Source organism: Fistularia commersonii, chromosome 27, assembly GCF_037954325.1.
Source record: "Fistularia commersonii isolate RoL2024-O1a breed Wild chromosome 27, RoL_Fcom_v1.0, whole genome shotgun sequence".
Classification (NCBI taxonomy): Eukaryota; Metazoa; Chordata; class Actinopteri; order Syngnathiformes; family Fistulariidae; genus Fistularia; species Fistularia commersonii.
The window spans coordinates 13,935,849-13,955,000 of record NC_141310.1 but is presented as its reverse complement, the minus strand read 5'-3'; the positions used below and the strand labels follow the sequence as shown (position 1 = coordinate 13,955,000).

Here is a 19,152-nt window from a genome sequence, read left to right as displayed (position 1 = left end):
CGGCACTCCTAGTCGACGTTAGCCTGGTGCCGGATGATGCATGATGATAAATAGCACTTTGTTAATGTCACCACTTCATAAAAGAGTTTCTTCACCATTCAGGTGATGATTTGTTTAATGATCTGTAGGTGAGACGTGTGTCACCTCTGACGCATTAGCATGACGGCGGGTGGTTAGCGTAATGGTTAGCTTGAGAGCAGAAGGATGTGCTGATGTCAGCGTTCAATTTGTGAGCAAAAACTGTGACCCTGTGGATGTTTGTCACTGCTATCGCTGAAGCAGCTAAACAAAATTGTTGCTAATGAGTGGGTTGTCAAATCAAGCCAACATTGTCACCAACGCTAGCAACTAAACACGCTAAACTAGACCGATGAAGACGTTTTTGTCATCTTTGCTTTTTGTCAACTAGCTAGAAGCCAGGCTACTTCTAGCTAGTTAGCCTAGCATGATGGATGTTAGCCTAGCATGATGGATATTGGGCAACGTCATCGGGAGTGGCCTTTAGAGTTCTCAGTTTCACCGAACCAGAGCCGAAGTCCAAACATTGCGATGCAGGTTCTGGGGAAGCGTCGCTTCCTGCGCCGTCACGTCCTGGCGAGAGACGCCTGGCTGGCCATCTTTAGAACCCGTCTTTAGAACCCGTCTTTAGAACCCATCTTTAGAACCCGTCTTTAGAACTCGTCTTTTCTCATCTGCGTTTGGCCGATGGAGCCCAGAAACAGGAGCGCCTTTCAGCGGGTCGTATCAAACGGTAAACCCGTCCCCCGCTTACTTGGGGAGAATTTCATAAAGTCCTGCGCCTCCAGCTCTGACCGTCTTCAGCCAGCGCTCGTCGCCGGCGCTCCTGGGAAATGTAGTTAATGAGGCTGGCGGTCGGCGGGAAGAGACGCCACACCGGGGGGCAGAAGATTGCAGATGTTTAGTGATTGTGTGATCAGATTAACCTGATAAATGACGTCACGTGACGAGGCACGTCGTCAGTCAATTCCGGATTCCCTTTCTCCGCGACGGATCAATATTCTGCCGTTCCAAAAGTCCGATGGGGTTCTCGGACGCACAGAAAGCTGCACGACATCCTGCAAACACCTGACATCACCGTGACGGGCCGCCGACACGTGAAATTTTGGACTTTTCCTGGGAAGGTGGAGGGGATTACATAAGAGCCAGCTGTGAGAGCCGTCCCCCGCCACGCCAAACCTTCATGTTTTATTTACGTGAGTGGAGGAGAAAGAGCCGGAAGGCGGCGGCTCTCAGGGACGCGGAAGAAATAAATGAATAAAAAGCGTCCAGAACGGTGACGAGGACACCGGGGTTTAAAGGACAGGAGGGAGGAGGACGGGGGGGGGATTAAAAACAAAAATCAGCAAACATATAAATAAATAAAAAGGTCTTAATCTGGATTAAATGGCCGCGCTCGTCATCCCGGCCTCCTCAAAACCGGAGCGGACCGACCCAGACCGCCCGGGAGGAGGGGATCACATCCACCGAAACATCTACAAGCAGATCCTGACGGCCCAGGGACGGATCAGGGAGCACAAACACAATGACGTGTCAATAAGTTACGCTAAAAATAAAAAAAAAACATGTATCAAGATCAGGTCATGGTCAGTTCTTCTCGTCGTGGCAACTGGGCTTGAAGTTCCTCGCTTGAAGGTGTTTCAGCCCAAGATATATTCCAAGATATTCATAATATAATATGATATAAAGGAGCAGCTACTGTTTTGTAGATGTTCTCCATGTTCTCCCCGTGACTGCTGGGGTTCCTCAGGGTTCTCCGGGTTCCTCCCGGCGGTTCACTGGAGACCCTACATCGTCCACATGTGTGTGTGAGAGGGTGAATGGCCGGATGTGTCTATATGCCGCCCTGTGATTGGTCCCGGGTGAACCTGCCTCTCGGCCAATCACAGCAGGGATATGAATGACTGAATGAATGAATATTTCGAAAAGGAAAATTCCAATTAAAAGCTTAAAATCCATGAAAATTGTCTATTTAAAGTCACCATGGAAGATGTGAATGAGTGTGTGTGAAACTTTAAACACAAAAACACACACACACACACACGCACACACACACACACACACACACACACACGCACACACACACACACACACACAAACACACACGTTGAAAAACGTATTTTCCGTCCGATTCAAACCCTCTTTCCTCGAGATCCGACTCCTCGCATCTAAATAAGTACCACTAAAAGAGTTAAGGGGTTCAATCGATGAGTGCGTGATGAAGCTGATGGGAGGGTGATGGACCCCCACGAGGTCCTGGAAGTCTTAACTCCACTTTCGTTAATATCAGGCCTTTGAAGAGACCGATGGGAACAGAATTAAATCACTGGGAATAATTTCATTTGTCCTCCTCGGCGCTCTGCAAGCTAACGCCGCTGTGCAGGTTCTGCTTCTCTTACCCGCAGGGGTGGAAGTGAGAAGAGTTTGGAGATGTTTTCGAAGCCGTTCCCCTCGGAGGCCCGTGACCCTCAGAGGCCTCTGGCCTTCACAACATCTTTGACTTGTATGCTCGTCTAAAAACTGGATACAAAACAATGTTAACTTTGAAATATCTTGCTAATTCTTCTGCTGCTTTGGTTCATTTCCTCCAAGACTTTCACGTCTTTAGAAATTTAATTGAATTTTTACAAGTAATTTCTGGTCATATCAAATGTTATTGTTACTCCGGTATATCTGGAACCACAGCGCCCCCCGGTGGCCTGGATGCTAAATGACTCAATATGAGCATGAAGGTCCTGGCTTCAGTGCAGGCTGAGCAGAAGACGATGGATGGATGGATGGATGGATGGATGGATGGTTGGTTACGGCTTCAAGTCAATAAAAGTAGTTCCATAGTGGATGATGTCAACAATCATCTTTTTCCAAATCCTAGTTAGCATCATCAGTGTTTCCCGCTGACAGGAAGTCCTTGAGCTTGAGGGTCCAAACTCCCACAGAGGCTCTGGGAGTAAATTCGTACTTGTTTAATCAAACGGGCTTATTCGTCGGCGCCGCCGTCCGTCCGGACAAACGTGGCTTCCGGGCCGGAACCGGCGTGCTAGCATGTCAGAACGCTGGTGACGGCGGGAGTCGGGACGGATGTCGGCGTGTCGTCGCCGCCGCTGAGCCGACGTGACGGATCAAAATTGGCGGTGAGGCGACGGGATTATCCGTCTGCGTGGAAGGCCGCGGGGCCCGAGGCGAGCCGCTTCCCCCGCTTCCCCTGCTTCCCCTGCTTCCCCCGTGCCCGCCCTGACCGGATTAACAATGGGAATTTAATTTAGCAGCTTTACCAGAAGTAACTACCAGACAGAGATGGTTCAGTGGGCAGGGGGCAGAGAAATTAACCGCTAGCACACACACACACACACACACACACACACATTGTGCCCCCCCCCCCCCCCCCCCCCCAAATAGTCACTTCTTCGTTCAAAATCATTTTGTGGTACCGTGTTTTCTGGGAAAATGTATGTGGCTGCTTTCAGAATGGAGGCTTCATCTGTCCTCGCTCCCATCTGAGGTCAACATGTGGATCCGCTCCCTGACCTTCTGCTCCTTGTGGTCGCCTCAGGTTGGACATGCACCCCAGCGGAGATCAGGGAAGCTAAGCGTCCGCACCTGCTGAGGCCTCAGACGTGACCCCCGACCCCCGACCCCCCGAGCCCAGACACCGCCTGGAGTCCAGGAGACGCAGCGAGGCCCGCGGGAGGAGTATGCCCTTGTAGCCGAGCCTTCTGAGGCGTACGACCGAGCTACAGAGCCCCGCCCCCTTAGCGCCCGGCAGGAACCATGAACGACCCCTACCAGAACAACGTGAACCAGCAGCTGACGGAGGGAGGCGAGTACACCTACACCCAGGATGGGGGCGGCCAGGACGGCTACCCCTACCAGACGGAGTACCCTCCGCAGGAGGAAGACGCCGCCAGCGACGCCACCGAAGGAGCGGATGACGACGAGCAGATGTACGAGGGGGAGTACCAGGGGATCCCCCACCCGGACGAAATCAAGGAGGCGCGGCGGGCGGCGAGGCTGGAGGCCAAGAGGAAAGCCCGGCTGGCCGCCCAGCAGGAGGAGGAAGGGGAGGAGAGCCTGCCCGAGCAGTACGAGGCCATCATGGAGGACTGCGGGCACGGACGCTTCCAGTGGATGCTGTTCTTGGTGCTGGGGCTGGCGCTGATGGCCGACGGCGTGGACGGCTTCGTGGTGGGATTCGTGCTGCCCAGCGCCGAGAAGGACATGTGCATATCCAACGCGGACAAGGGGCTTCTCGGTAAGTCAAGTGGAAATATCTAAACAAATCCCGCTATTTGGTCCAAATGTGATCCAGATTGGATGGAACCCGTGTGCACGGCCTCCGCCGAGCCGAGGTTCTGCCTTATCCGGCCATTTTCCGGCAACTCTCGGATCTGCAGGGCGCTTATCGTTGCCAAAGCGACAGCAAAAGTGCAAAGAATATCTGCACGTTGCAGTTAAACACAAATTGGAAGGGATGCTAACTTACTAGCTTCTCTGCCTTTTGCACTGGAAAACCCGCGAGATGCTGAACTGGTACCTCTGGCTAACGTTACTACGGCTGGGTGGAAACGTTTACGAAAAAACAAACAAAAAAATGGATTTCTGAACCAATCGGATACGATCGAAAGACCTTCAAGCTAGGCGGCTGAAAAGCGTTTAAAGCTAACAGCTTTACAATGTTTCTGCACATGGTTAGCTTGAAAGTTAGCGGCGTAGCTTTGGGAGCCTGCGCGGTCCTTGCTGGCGACTAGCTAACCGATGCTTGGAAGACGGAGAAATCTTCGGCTATCTGATGCCGTGATTCGTTTTCGATATAATTTGGTCCCCGCAAGAAATCCAGATCCAACATCTGGAGTGTTGGATTTGTTTTTCTGGATCTTGTTTCCGCCCATTTGTTCGTCTCTATCGGGCAGGAAAAAAAAAAGAATCCCCTGTCCGCTGGGGACAAACACAAAACACGCTTTTTAATCTCAGAAATATTTGGCAGTGGACGGATTTTAGCCTGAATGCAGGATTTCCTGTTGCCATGGCAGCGACGCGTGGCGATGAATTAATTCATTCTCTCATAATGGAGAGTTTAGCATTTCCTTTCTTCCCCACAGTAAACCCAGACACTCTGGCTGCTACGTACGGATTAGGACGGTACAATGTCGCGTTAAAAGTTGCTGTCGACCCAGATACGTTAGCATCCGTTCACCGTTTAGCCCGAACATGTTTTCCTTTTAATCCGTCCCACTCACTGAAACTTGAAACCCAAGTGTTTCTGTTGAGCGGTCCTTGTAGCGACAGTTAGCATAACTCGTCAGGTAGCCAAGCCTGGAACCATGGCTCTGAAGCTGCAGCTCAGCATGGACTAGTTAATGCTAGCTGCAAGTTAACGTTCAGATGTTTTTAAAAAGGATCAGAACTACGTTAAATCTAGTTGCAGTCCAGCGTTTACTCAAGTTATCTTAAGCTAATCATGCATACCCGAGACCAACAGCTAGCAGCGTCATATTGCCTTTGGTCGGTTCTATCAAATATCTTTTGAAATGGTGTTTACATGCTAGGCTATCACGTTACAGGCTAAGTAACGTGACCGGCAAACGTAGCCTGGGAACAACAGTCACATTCGAAGACAAGACCCCGTTAGCCTTCTATCTGTTAGCATCTGGTTATCAGTGCATTAGCATTCACAGAGGGACACTATAAACATTCCCACTTTTTAGTAATCAGCATATTTAGTGAGAGGCTTCCAGAATTCCTTGCCTTCTTAACAACGGTGGCTACATTAACGTCCAACTAAAAAAGGAGAAACCATCCGGAATTCCGAGAGAAGCCGGTCGAGCTTGAAGGATATTTCTGTCGGACTCTTGAATTCCATTTGTTCCTTCTCTGGCCAGCTCGACAGCTCTACCTGATGAGATGTACTGTTTGGTCGGGCATCGACAAGAGGTTGTGTTCTGGGTCAGCACCTCTTGGAGAATGAGGGGCTGCGTCTTTCCCACAAGTGGGACTTCAATTCCCAGCGCCTCTTTCCAACATCGACCGACATCTTTTTATTTCGGTCCTGTTTTGCTTAACCTCTGTGGAGAAGATACCGTATCTGCTCCCGTTCGCTCCATTACGAGCCTCCAGATTGCCTTCATTAAGCATTGGCAGTGTCTCCGGCTCAACCAAAGGGACACCACGCCGCATGATGGGGTGTAAATTGTGCAATTATGCTACCAGACACAGGCATTAGCTTTAAACACCCCCTGAATATTGAGTGTGTCACGCGCTTAAAAGGAGAAATTTTCAGCTTCATTGGTGTCCAAATATTGTGGAGTTAAAAGTCAACACATCCTTGGAGAAACAAAATGGCTAAAGCAGCGTGCTAACATCAGGATATCTGTACGTGAAATGAAGTTTCACCGGTGTCCTGTTGATGGCGTCCGATCCTCCTCCTTTGTTTTCTACAAATGAAGCACACCTTGCGACGTGGCAGAATCAGACGGCTAACATTAGCCAAGTTAACTGTAAGAATGGTCTAATAGCAACAATTCACCTTTGGCGAGGCCACAACCTGATGATGCGAGCGGTATCGGGGGCGAGCGGAAGTTCGACATCGTAACTGCGGATGTCTATTGACTCCCATGCAACACTTTAAGATCTTCAACATTTTGAAAACTCATCAGTTGACTGCTAGCTTAAATGTCTCCAAACGTCCCCTCGAATACACCTAGAATACTGTCGATCCCCATTCCCAAACTCTGGGAAGTGCGGCGCAGGCTGTGGATAAAGCTACGTGGACGTCCTCGCAGGAGCTGGACCCGTCCCAGATATATAGACTCAGATTTGATCTGACTTTGTTACCCAAAAAAGAAGGGGATGCTGTTGTTAGCTGGTGTTAGCTGCTGACATTTGGCTCTATGGCAGCTAACGTCAGTAGCTATCAGTGAGGGTAGCAAGCTAGTGAGCAAAGTTAAGGTCTGGATAAACAACGCCAGCTTGTAACGTTGGTAGCATTAGATTGAATCTAATCTTGTGTTTAATGTCCTTGAAGGACATGTCAGCCTTCTGTCGGAAATTGCTTTGTTGCTTTCTCCAAAAACTGCACAATATCTACCCAGGGATTATCATGAAGTGATGGCGCCGCTTAGCAACAGTAACCAAGGAGGGTAATTGTCATTTTTGGAATGATTGGTTCTTGCTAACATTAGCCCAATCTTGCTAGGTTTGCAAAGATGATAACTTCAAGCTAACTCATTAGCATGAAACAGCGGTATGTCACATTCTTCCGTCCCTCGGCCGAATTAGCCAGGCTAATCTTTTAGCCTACCGCGGCTCGGACGGTATCAAATCAGAAGGTTGGCGGTTCGAAGCCCAGCTCTTCGTCTCTGCATGTCAAAGTGCACTTGGGTAAGACGCTGAACTCCGCGGCTGCTTTGCACAGCAACTCTGCTGTGTGTGAATGAGTGAACGTGATACGGTGTCGGGGCGATTAAAGCGCCAAATAAATGATCGTTCACGACAATCACGGCCGCCTCACTCTCAACTACCAAGCATTTTGAGGGCTGATAGTCTGTCAGCGTGTCCAAATGTCAGCATACAAGCTAGCGGAGGGAGCGACGAAAGCAAACTTGTTTCTCCTCCTCCTCCTCCTCCTCCCGAGTCCACGGGTAAACTGCCAGCTGCAGCCTCTCACCTTATTTCCCAGGCCGGGTGTTTAGCCAGGCGGCGTGGCAGATTGTACATCATTTCATCTTAACAACAGGCTCCCGGGACGGGAGATTGATGAGGGACCCGCCGGTGATTGTATCGGGTGTGTGTGTTCTTTAATAGGGAGCATGTTGCAGCAGTCAGAGCCCGGCGGCCCGCGGCGCCCGGCGCCGGGGCTGTCAGACACGCTCCGGGCCTCCGACAGCCGGAGGAGGAGGAGGAGGAGGAGGAGCGGACGGCGAAAATGAAATCGCAGCGTCTGTTTGTGCCGAGCCAGAGGAAGGGAGCGCCGGCGATCGGCCGGGAATACGGAAACCGTCCCGTCGGAGCCGGCGCTCCCGCCATCGCTCGCTCGCCAGACGCGCGCGGGCGGAAACGTGTTTAATCTTCACGGAATAAATCAACCTAATCCGCCGACGCAGATGGAAATGGCAGACAGGTTTCTATTATAACGTGCGTGGCGGTTTGCGGCCCTTCACGGGACGGTCGGGAAGGCTGATAGACTTCCTGGTTTTAGCTGCATGTGTCAATGCTTTGCTAATAATTTTACTTGTTATATCAATGTTATCATTCCTATAACTCTCCTTTGAATTAGCACGATTAGCTTAAAAGAACACATCCTCGCAACTCTTTGACCAGGCTTTGCGCGAGCCACTTAGCGCCTGCTAGTAGCAATAAGCTAAGGCTAGCTCCTCTTGTAACGGTCAGCTGATTTCATCGACCAATCGGCAGCTCCGAAGCGCTGACCTGAAATGCTTAGCTAACAATCTGTATTCACGCGCCAAGCGCCGACCATATATGGTCATTTGTAAACTGCCGTCCAATGGAAGCCTTGCTTTCACATCTGGCCCCGCCCCCTCCCGCCTGAAACGTCAACAGGAAGTTAATTCCAGTAATTAGCCCCGTTAACTTTGAGTACAGATCAAATACATTTTACTGGTGAGCAGTTTTACTTACCATGTCACTTTATGCAAATAATACTTGAGATGACTTTACGCTTCACGACATTCCAATGTAATCCGATTACTTTTGAAGTAGTTGTCTAGTTTTATGTGCTTTGCAGGTGGTATTACATAAAATATTTACTTGTACATTTTAATAGTTTCTCTTTAGAAAGTGAATCATATGATGCAGTATGTGATTTATAAAAAATATTTTCCATACTTAATGGAAGATATCATTACTTTGCAAGTGTTGCACTTTGTAGAATTTTAAAATGTCTTACTTTCACCTTCTTTTCAGATGAATATTAATCAGTTGCATTCCAAAAATCTGGTTCTAGTGGTGTGAGAGTATAAAGAGTATAAAAAAATACTCTTAGAGCAGGGCTGTGCAATTCATTCTTATAAGATAAGATAAGATAAGATAAGATAAGATAAGATAAGATATACTTTGTGGTTCCCCAAAGGGGGAATTTTTTTGTCATAGCAGCATAACAGTTCTAGTGTCAAAAAAAAAAATGAATATAAATATAAATAGCGAGTCCTTTAGAAGACAAAAAATAGCAAAGACATCCAGGAATAAATAGCCAGCAGGGAAAACAACATAAGGGTTAGGGATGGACAACAGAATGGAACAGCAACAGTGAAAAATAGACTACCAGAACTAAACTAAACTAGAGTAAGGAGCCGTAGAAGAAACCTGGATGGTGTTGGAGCGCCGAACAGATGAGAACTTCAAGTTATTTCTGCTAGATATAAATTCTGCCGCGTTGTAAAAGGCAGTCATTACACATCCTGGTCAGCTGCTACTGGTGATCACAATCACAATAAATCAATCATTGCTCTCTGAACCTGCACAAACACTAAAAAAGGTGTTTAGCAGAATGCTACACATGTGAAATGGATCAACTTTACCACAAAAACGGTGCATTTTATTCCCGTTATATGCTAGCATGTTACTGCATTTCAAAAGCTGCATTTCTCTGTGCAAAGCTCAGGAAAAATCACCCTGGTTGGTTTTGTGAGCAAAATATCCGACGACCTTCATCAAACAAGTGTTTGTATCCATGTTTGGTCGGGTAGTGACCATTGGATACACACCGCCTTACCTTTGGCTTCTGTAAAGAAACACCTGGCGGTCCGAGTCTTGTTGAAGACGCGGCGTTTGGCGTCAACGTCTTTGTTTGAGCTGCCATTTGGAGGGTTCAGCGGCGAGCGTCAATCGTCTCAGTTCAAGCAGCCACGTCTTAGATGTCCATGAATGATGAGAAAAAAAAAACAGTTTTTCAAAATAAACACAACACACTTTTGTAACATTAATAGAAGAAATGTTTTGTTTTCGCGGGCCGTAAGATGCCCTCGTCCGCCCTCGACCATCTACTTTTAGGACTTGGACGGGAGCAGGACTCCCACGTGCTGCCGCCGTAAACAACCGCATCATCGGCGTAAACGCGTGTTTTGCTTCCGATACATTTCTTTTCCACAGCGACGGCGTAAGAAATGACCGGAACGCGAAATCACGCGAGGACGCGCGATGGCGCCGGCTGTGGCTGGCCAGGTGGGCGGCCTCCTCCTGAATGGAGGCGGGATCCGTGGCGTGAGGGACGGCGGGCCGTTAATCCGCCAGTGGAAGGTGCACGCCGCCGCTCCACGTGCCCGTAATCCGCTTAATCCCGACGTAAATGGGGCTGCGTCGTAGAAACAGGAAGTACCGCTCCGCCGAGGTCACAACCACCAGATGTTACCCTTCTCTCGCTGTCATGGCGGCTGCTTTAAAACCACCGGAAATGGGGATGTCTGACACCTGGCACGTGTGAAACTGGAGCTGCGCGCTCATAAACGGCGTTTAAGAGGTGCGCCAAAAAAAAAAAAACAAAAAAAAACGGCAGTGCGCATGCGCGGTGATCGGAAATCAGATCGTTTTTCTACAAGAGCTCAACGCGAGAAGGGGGAATTCAAGGAAAATCCAAAATGCGTGGGTTTTGAGGAGACGCTGCGACTAATCTCGTCACGTCACGTCACGAAAAGACGGAGCGGGAGGCGCGCAGCCCGCACGCCTCATCAGAGGTCCGAGGGCGCCCCCTGGTGGCCGAAAGAGGTACTATGGGAAAGGACCGCCATGAAAAAAGGGTGGATTCCTTTTTTTTTTTGTTCGTTTGCTAAAATATAAATAAATTGAAAAAAATGTCAAACTAAATATAAAATTTTTTAAAAAATTATTTTTTAATTTAATGGATCCAACAGGAAAAACTAAACGATACAAAAAAAAAATTAAACGATATATTCATTCCTTATTTTGTTTCCCCCCTTTTTCCTTAATTATCATGAATAATTTGATCTTATGTCACTAAACTGGCTATAAAATGTTCCTCTCTTTGTGGGGGTCGAGGGGCCAATATACATTTTACATTTTATTACTTCATAGAAATGCGTCGGTTTTCAAAATGGGTAGTTTGGAAATTCAACAATAAAACAGGGGGCAGGAAACAATATCCTGATCCTGTGTGTGTGTGTGTGTGTGTGTGTGTGTGTGTGCAGGTCTGCTGGTGTACGTCTCCATGATGGTGGGGGCCCTGGTGTGGGGGGGCCTGAGCGACAAGATGGGCCGGAGGAGGTGTCTGATCTACGTGCTGACCATCGACCTGGTCTTCTCCTTCCTGTCCTGCTTCGCCCACTCCTACGGCTTCTTCCTGTTCCTCAGGTTCTGCTCCGGTTTCGGGTGAGACGTCCTTCCTGTCCGCCTGGCCGAACTCCCTCGGACGAGCCACCCAGACCCCGAATTTTCATTTTTACATTGTGAAATAATGGTATTATATTGTAAAGGGAGGGAGCTGCCATCTTAGCGGTTCAGAACCGTCCAATCAAATCACATCAAATTAACAGGAGCCCAGAAGAAGAAGAAGAAGAAGAAGAAGAAGGAGAAGGAGAAGAAGAAGAAGAAGAAGAAGAAGAAGAAGAAGAAGAAGAAGAAGAAGAAGAAGAAGAAGAAGAGGAAGGAGAAGAAGAAGAAGAAGAAGGAGAAGAAGGAGAAGAAGGAGAAGAAGAAGAAGGAGAAGAAGAAGAAGAAGAAGAAGAAGAAGGAGAAGAAGGAGAAGAAGAAGAAGAAGAAGGAGAAGAAGGAGAAGAAGAAGAAGCAGTAAAAGAAGAAGAAGTAGAAGAAGAAGAAGAAGAAGAAGGAGAAGAAGGAGAAGAAGGAGAAGAAGGAGAAGAAGACAGGAATTGACTTGAAAAGCTGAATTGTTCTTCCGAGGTGGAGGGAAGTCCCTGAGGAGCGACAGATGGAGCAGAAGAAGACCACCTGTTTGCTTCAACTTGTGGACGTTGAAGAACGGACGTGGAGTCTGTCTTCCTGTCCTCCAGGAAAGGCCAGGCCTCCAGAAGATCTCCAGCAGCACGAATCCAAACATTCATCCTGGTCGTCAATGAACCTGCTGACTGTCTTTGCACGGAGGACAGGAGAACATGAGGAGAACCCAGGCAGGAGAACCTGGAGAGAAACCAGGGGAAGTAAATCCACCAGGACAGGAAGTCAGCGGCAACATCCTGTCGGGGAGAAGCTCCGCCTCCCGGCGGCGCGACCTGCAGCCTCAGTTTGGTCTCCAAAACAAAAGCCTTCCTGATCTTCAGCAGAAGCTCCCGGTCTTGAAACCTCAGGCAGGAAGAAGTGTGTATGAAGTGAACTGACATCCGTGTGTGTGTGTGTGTGTGTGTGTGTGTGTGTGTGTGTGTGTGTGTGTGTGTGCTGCAGGATCGGGGGGGCCATCCCCATCGTCTACACCTACTTCACTGAGTTCCTGCAGATGGACAAGCGTGGAGAGCACCTGAGCTGGCTCTGCATGTTCTGGATGCTGGGCGGGTTGTACGCCTCCTTCACCGCCTGGGGCATCATCCCTCACTACGGTGTGTGTGTGTGTGTGTGTGTGTGTGTGTGTGTTTCACCTGATGCCGCTGCTTCACGGAGGGTTTGGTCTTCATCTTCTTCTTCTGCCCGCTGCAGGCTGGGGCTTCGCCATCGGCACCGACCTCCAGATCCACAGCTGGAGGCTCTTCATCCTGGTGTGCCTGCTGCCCGGCGTGGCGGCGCTGGTCGGCGTGGTCTTCATGCCCGAGAGCCCTCGCTTCCTGCTGGAGGTCCGACACCTTAGCGTTTGCTCGCTGTTGCGAACGGGGTTCGTTGGGGTTCCTCGGAGAAGCTCCACCATCTGAGGTTCTCACAACCAAAGGCTGGTGATTGTGGTGTGGAGAAGCCTGAGCGTATTCCAGTAGATCTGGAGAAGGAAACGGGTGAACGAGAGGTGCCGAGCATTGTGATGTGTAGGGAGAGCAGAGAACAGGTGGAGGAACATCTAGAGAGCTGGAGGTAAGCTCTGGAGAAGACAGAAGATATGTGTGTGAATGAGAGGAACCCGGGAGGAACGGTGAGCATACAGGGAGTGGAGATCAAGAAGGTGGAGGATTTTAAGTTTGGAGAGTCAACAGTCCAGAGCAGCAGAGAGTGGAGAAGAAACAGGTTCAAGCAGGTTGGAATGGGTGGAGAAAAGTATCAGTGGTACCAAGAGATAGAAGAACATCAGCCAGAAGGAAAGGAAAGGTGGAGGAGACAGTGGTGAGATGGTCTACAAACACTGACAATGACCAGGAGACAGGAGGCAGAGCTGGAGGTCACAGAGATGAAGATGTTGAGGTTCTCTTTGGGAGTGACCAGGATGGAGAGGATCAGGAACGAGTCCATCAGAGGGACGACACATGGTAGATGTTCTGGAGAGAAGGTCAGAGATGGTTGGGTCATGGACAGAGGAGGGAGAGTCAATGTATTGGAGGTCTAGATGAAGACCAGAGAGAAGATGGATGGACTCCGTGAGAGAAGACAAGAAGGTAGTTGGTGTGAGAGAGGAGGATCCAGAGAAGAGGACGAGATGGAGACGGTGGATTCACTGTGGAGACCCTCGAGGGGAAAATCCAAAAGCAGGAGAAGAAGAAGAGAGCGGTGCCAAGCACTAGGACGTGGCTGAAGATGGTGCACTGAAGTCAAGGAGGACGTATGTTTTCGGGGCTGTAGACGATCATCGGAAAAATAACTTTGGAGGAATCCGAGGTGCTTCTGAACCCGTACCTTCACGGCCTGGAGCGAGAGAAGGAAGAGAGGAGGAACATCAGCGAGGAAGTCAGTGAGTTCAGTATCTAGCGGACGATGTCCTAAGGAGAACCCCGAGCGTGAACCTTCCAGGAAGAACCCCCCGCCCCCCCGGTCGCCCCGCCTTGAGTCATCGGCTGCGGGGGCGACATCCCACCGCCGTGCTAAGCTAGCGCCGGGTTGCTAAGACATCAGCGGGACACCCATCACATTGTCAGCCTGTGGTATGTGGTGTGGTGCTTGTATGTTACTGCCCCTCACCACTCCTACCTGCCCCCCCCCGGGGTGATAAGACTTTTGCACCTCCTGGGAACATTGTTCAACGAGAAGCAGCAGACGTGGGCGAGTTCCAGGGCCGGGCGGAGAAGACGCAGGATCAGAAATAGTTGGTCGGTCGTAGACGGAAACCACCCAGGAGGGGGAGGGTCGAGAACTTTTCCCAAAAGATACCGTCTCTGTTAGCAGTAGCATTAGCTAAATCAAGAAGTTCTATATATGTGGCTCAGAAGTGTGCGTGTCTTTCAGAGCGCTCGCCACGACGAGGCCTGGATGATCCTGCGACGCGTCCACGACACCAACTGGAAGGCCAAGGGCGAGCCGGAGAGGGTCTTCACCGTAAGAGAACCACAGTTTTCCACCGATTTTAGCCTCCTTAGTTGTGTCGGGATCAGGATCGAGGGGTTTCGTAATTCACGCTGATTCGTCGCTCGGTGCGATGTCCTCGCTCGAGGACGCCGAGTCGAGAACCGACGAAAGGGGCCTTTCTGAGCGTCCGCCCCGCTCTCTCTTCAAAGGTGGCCAACATCAAGACCCCGCAGACGCAGGAGGACGAGTTCATCGAGATCCAGAGCGAGACGGGCACCGCCTTCCAGCGCTGGACCGTCAGACACATGACCATGCTGCAGCAGGTCGGACGCTCGCACGCCAACAATAGCAACGCCTTCCGTCCTCCGTCCTGACGCTGTCCGTTGCCGTGCCTCTGTCCTGCAGGTGATGGCTAACGTGATGTCGCTGTCGGCGCCGGAGCTCCGACTGCAGGGCCTCTTCCTGGTCATCGTCTGGTTCTGTCTGGCTTTCAGGTGGGGTTGTGACAGATGTCCCTGTCTAAACATGTCCTCGGTTGAGGACGAGGGGTTCACTCCCCTGCAAGGGCAAGACTCTGCCCGAGTTTTGCCAATCCCTCCAACTTCAGCTACATCTGATGGGCTTCTTTTGTTGCTTCTATATGGAGGACAAACCCCTGCGATGGAAAGGGCTTATGGAGAAGGAGAACCTTCGCAGCGGTGGAAGATATTGAACGTTTAAGATTTCAAAGCTGTCCTCTCCAGTGTCCAAAGAAGTTGTACCACTGCCTTCTTTCTGAAGTATGCTTCCCCTCCGTCAGCTACCACGGGCTGGGGGTCTGGTTCCCCGACATGATCAAGTACATGCAGTACGAGGAGTACGAGTCCAAGGTGCGGGTGTTCCACCGGGAGCGGGTGGAGCGTTTCCACTTCAACTTCTCGCTGGTCAACCAGGTTCACCGCGAGGGCGAGTACATCCACGACAAGTACGCCCAGCTCCGACCACACCTTCTCCGCCCGTGGAGGCCTTCGCCGCCTGACACCATCTCTCTCCGCCCAGGTTCGCCAACATCGAGATCAAGTCGGTAAAGTTCGAGGAGTCGCTGTTCGAGAACTGCTACTTCGAAGACATCAGATCCACCAACACCTTCTTTGAGAACTGCACCATCAAAAACACTGTTTTCTACAATACAGGTACGTGGTAGGAGCACCAAGTACTGCTCGTCGTCGGGTTGAACCCCAAAACAGTGCTCAGGGTCTCCTAGGCGTTCTCAAAGAAAGGACGTTTTCCCCCCCGCCTTTGCAGATCTGTGGCAGGAGAAGTTCAAGAACTGCCGGATGGAGAACGCCACCTTCCTCCACCCCAAGAAGGGCTGCCACCTCAACTTCCAGGAGGAGAACGACATCGTGATCTACATGGTCAGCTTCCTGGGCAGCCTGGCCGTGTTGCCCGGCAACATCATCTCGGCGCTCTTCATGGACAAGATCGGGAGAATCAGGATCATCGGTAGGAGCCTCGGCGCCGGTTTGGCGAGCGAGCGGCGGAGCGCTAACGGCTTCTCCTTCCAGGTGGATCCATGCTGGCCTCGTCGGCCTGCACCTTCCTGCTCCTGCTCAGCTTCAGCCAGGGCGCCGTCATCTGCTGGCAGTGTCTCTTCTACGCCGTCAGCGTGGCCGCCTGGAACGGGCTGGAGGTTATCTCCGTGGAGCTGTACCCCTCCTCCAAAAGGTGAGGTGAACCTCCTGGGCCTGGAGCTCCAGAACCAGCATGGACTTCCTGGAGATAAACTCAAGATATCATTATCTGAAATCTATTTGCTTCGCTCTTTGGGTTCTTCAGTCCTCAAACAATGAACAGGTTCTCTGATGCTGCTCAGTGATTGACAGGTGACCCGTCCACTTCCTGCAGTGACAGCTGCGATTGGCTCCGCCCCCTCCACGACCCTGAGCGGAGTATTAGCAGATGATCACGGTGGATAATCGGTAATCTAATCCCGATAATCCCGCTGTCCGGTCTCCGCAGGGGGACGGCGTTCGGCATCCTGAACGGGCTCTGCAAGCTGGCGGCCATCGTGGCCAGCTTCATCTTCGCCGCCTTCATCGGCATCACCAAGATCATCCCCATCTTCCTGGCCTTCTCGGCGCTGGTCTGCGGCGGCCTGGTGGCCCTCAAGCTGCCCGAGACGCGCGAGAAAATCCTCTCCTGAAAAAAAAAGCCAAATCTCCCGCAGCCTCCCGGGGCCCCTGAACGCAACGTGGCCCCCAGAGAAGTTTTTTGCTTGTGGTTTTTTTTTTTTTTTTTAAAGGAAGTACCAGCTTGGTTTGAGATGAGATGGCGTGGAGGAGCGGCGACGGCGGCGGCGGCGGCGGCGCTCCGTCCTGCGGTCTGGAGAACGTGGATGGGAAAGGAACCGGTCGCCTCTGTGAAACCCGTGTTCGCCACCTGATCCCTTTGCGCGTCACACGAATCTGAAAATGTATAAATACACCTGGTGTCGCCTCCCGCCTCCGATCGCACCGTCCAGTCCATTTTCCTTTGCGTTTAAAACACGTGTCTGTCCACAGAAAAGAAAAAGAAAAAAAAGTGATGTAGTTTCTTGTTACCGTGTTGTGATTTGTTCTCTTCCCGTCTCTACCGGTGATTGGCCCCCGAGGTCACGACCCTTCCTGCCCACTGACCCTCTGAACCCCGTTCACGCCACAACCTTTCCATTTTGGTTTACAGTTGCCGTTTTCGACTAGGTCTCCGCCCACCTGGCGCCCGTGCGGCAGTACGCTCGCCGGGCCACTAGCGGGCGCTGTGGTTCCGTGCTAAGCTAAAACATACCCCTGTGCAGAGGCACTTCCTGTCCAGGCGCCGGTGGCAACATCAACAATGGCGGGCAGTGGACCGGCAACAAAGTGGAGTTGGTCATTAGTAAATTCAAAAAGAAAGTAGTCATGCCAGTACGAGTACTTTCAAGTACTCTGAAGTACTCTGAAGTTCTAAAAAGCATTCTGAACCACTCCGGAGTACTCTGGAGTACTCTGGTTGTTATGACCGACCCGCCCGTGCATTTCAGACTGGTAGGCATACAAGTCAGTCCAATGAGTACTCTGGAGTGCTCTGGAGTATTCCAAAGTAGTCAAGGGTACTCTGGAGTGCCCAGGAGTACTCTGGAGTTGACCATTTCTCTTATGGTTGACTTGCCTGCGCACAGCTGGTACACTGATAATCATATGGGTCCAACAAATCTGGAGTACTGCGGAGTACTCTGGATTACTCTGGAGTACTCTGGAGGCCATTCTTGTTGAGGTCAACCGGCCCACGCATGGCAACTGGCTGCCACCTCAGTGAACACACCCCATTTCTAAACATCACATTTCCCATCTCCTTGGAGGTGGAGACTCTTTCAAATCCTTCCACCCCGGTGATGTTTCCTGACGCTCCGCTTTCAAAACGCTGTGCAACGGCGTCCTCAGCCCCTCATTGGCTTCCTCACCTGCTGCGTAGTTTCCCCTTTTCACTAATTATGGGATTTCATTTACATGTTTCAACGCCCCCCACACCCCGTGTGTGTGTGCGTGCATGTGTGTGTGTGTGTGTCCTCGCCTTTGTGTGTTAGTGCGTCCTGTAGCACGGCAGCCATGTAGAGCCCTCATCTCCTTTATTTGACCTCAATTAAATGATTGTTTCTTTTTTTCTAAATAAAGAAATTAATAAATAAGAAAGGGGCCAGTGCGGGGGGGGGTTGGGAGCTACCACTGTGAAAATGGCGGGGGGGTGGGGGGGGTGGGATCTACCACTGTGGGGGGGAGGGGGGCAACTGGAGGGGGTTGTTTTGCTGCCACGCTCTGGCACGACCCGCCGCGTTTCTGACAACATGTGTCAAGATTTCTTAGGAGTGTGTTACTTTTTTGGGGGTTGGGCATGTCTGAGCCACATGTGTGTGTGTGCACGTGCACGTGAGACGTAGACGAGTCTCTGGAATAAAGATGAGGGATTTGAACCCGGCTGGTGAGGAGGGAGGAAAGAAATGAATCAATAAATCAAATTAAAGGAAAAGGAAGAGAGTGTGAAGATGAACGCCTTCCCTCGAGAAATTCTGCGTGAGACGGCGGCGAGAACGCGAGAGGAACGTGAGGAGGAGCTTCCAGAAGAACACTGGAAGTGGTGGCTTCCATGCCTGGAGGAGAAGAAGAAGAAGAAGAAGAAGAAGAGGAAGCTGTCGGGATGCTAATCTAGATTTGCTAATGGTTGAAGGGGGCGGAGCCAATGACAGAAACATCCAACCATTCACACTCTCTCTCACACCTCTGGACCAATCAGAGAAGATAGAAAGAACCCAGGCAGGAGAACATGGAGACTCCAAACCACATGAGAAGCCGGAGGAACGCAGGAGCAGAACCTGAAACCTTCTGATGTTCGGGAGGAGGTCTGATAGATAGATAGATAGATAGATAGATAGATAGATAGATAGATAGATAGATAGATAGATAGATAGATAGATAGATAGATAGATAGATAGATAGATAGATAGATAGATAGATAGATAGATAGATAGATAGATAGATAGATAGATAGATAGATAGATAGGGCTGGTGGGCGGAGCCTAGATGTTAAGTCCCCCTGTGATTGGCAGCTGGTGATCAGGAGGGGGTTAAATGGGGTGTGATGTGTGTGTGTGTGTGTGGGGGGGGTCTCCTTGTAAAAACATGGCGGCACACAAGTGTGAGCGGGTGCCGTCGGTGGGAGGGGTGTGTGTGTGGGTGTGTGTGTGTGTGGGGGGGTGTTTACTCTGGCCGAGGTGTGAAAGACCAGACGCCGGGCCGTCGGCCATCT

At 50.6% G+C, this 19,152-nt stretch overlaps 1 protein-coding gene across 1 annotated transcript in view; it reads left to right on the top strand.

Annotated features, from left to right (window-relative positions):
* sv2ba (synaptic vesicle glycoprotein 2Ba) overlaps window positions 1-18,061 on the top strand; it is an 18,683-nt gene extending 622 nt beyond the window's left edge. The window contains exons 2-13 of the mRNA XM_086174760.1: window positions 3,569-4,267; window positions 11,172-11,352; window positions 12,382-12,533; window positions 12,631-12,764; window positions 14,293-14,382; window positions 14,562-14,675; window positions 14,758-14,846; window positions 15,152-15,316; window positions 15,391-15,524; window positions 15,637-15,837; window positions 15,900-16,059; window positions 16,354-18,061. Coding sequence (XP_086030886.1) covers window positions 3,787-4,267; window positions 11,172-11,352; window positions 12,382-12,533; window positions 12,631-12,764; window positions 14,293-14,382; window positions 14,562-14,675; window positions 14,758-14,846; window positions 15,152-15,316; window positions 15,391-15,524; window positions 15,637-15,837; window positions 15,900-16,059; window positions 16,354-16,537 — 2,085 coding nt within the window. The 5' untranslated portion in view covers window positions 3,569-3,786 and the 3' untranslated portion in view covers window positions 16,538-18,061. The remainder of the gene's footprint in view (window positions 1-3,568; window positions 4,268-11,171; window positions 11,353-12,381; window positions 12,534-12,630; window positions 12,765-14,292; window positions 14,383-14,561; window positions 14,676-14,757; window positions 14,847-15,151; window positions 15,317-15,390; window positions 15,525-15,636; window positions 15,838-15,899; window positions 16,060-16,353) is intronic.
* The last annotated feature ends 1,091 nt before the right edge of the window (window positions 18,062-19,152 follow it).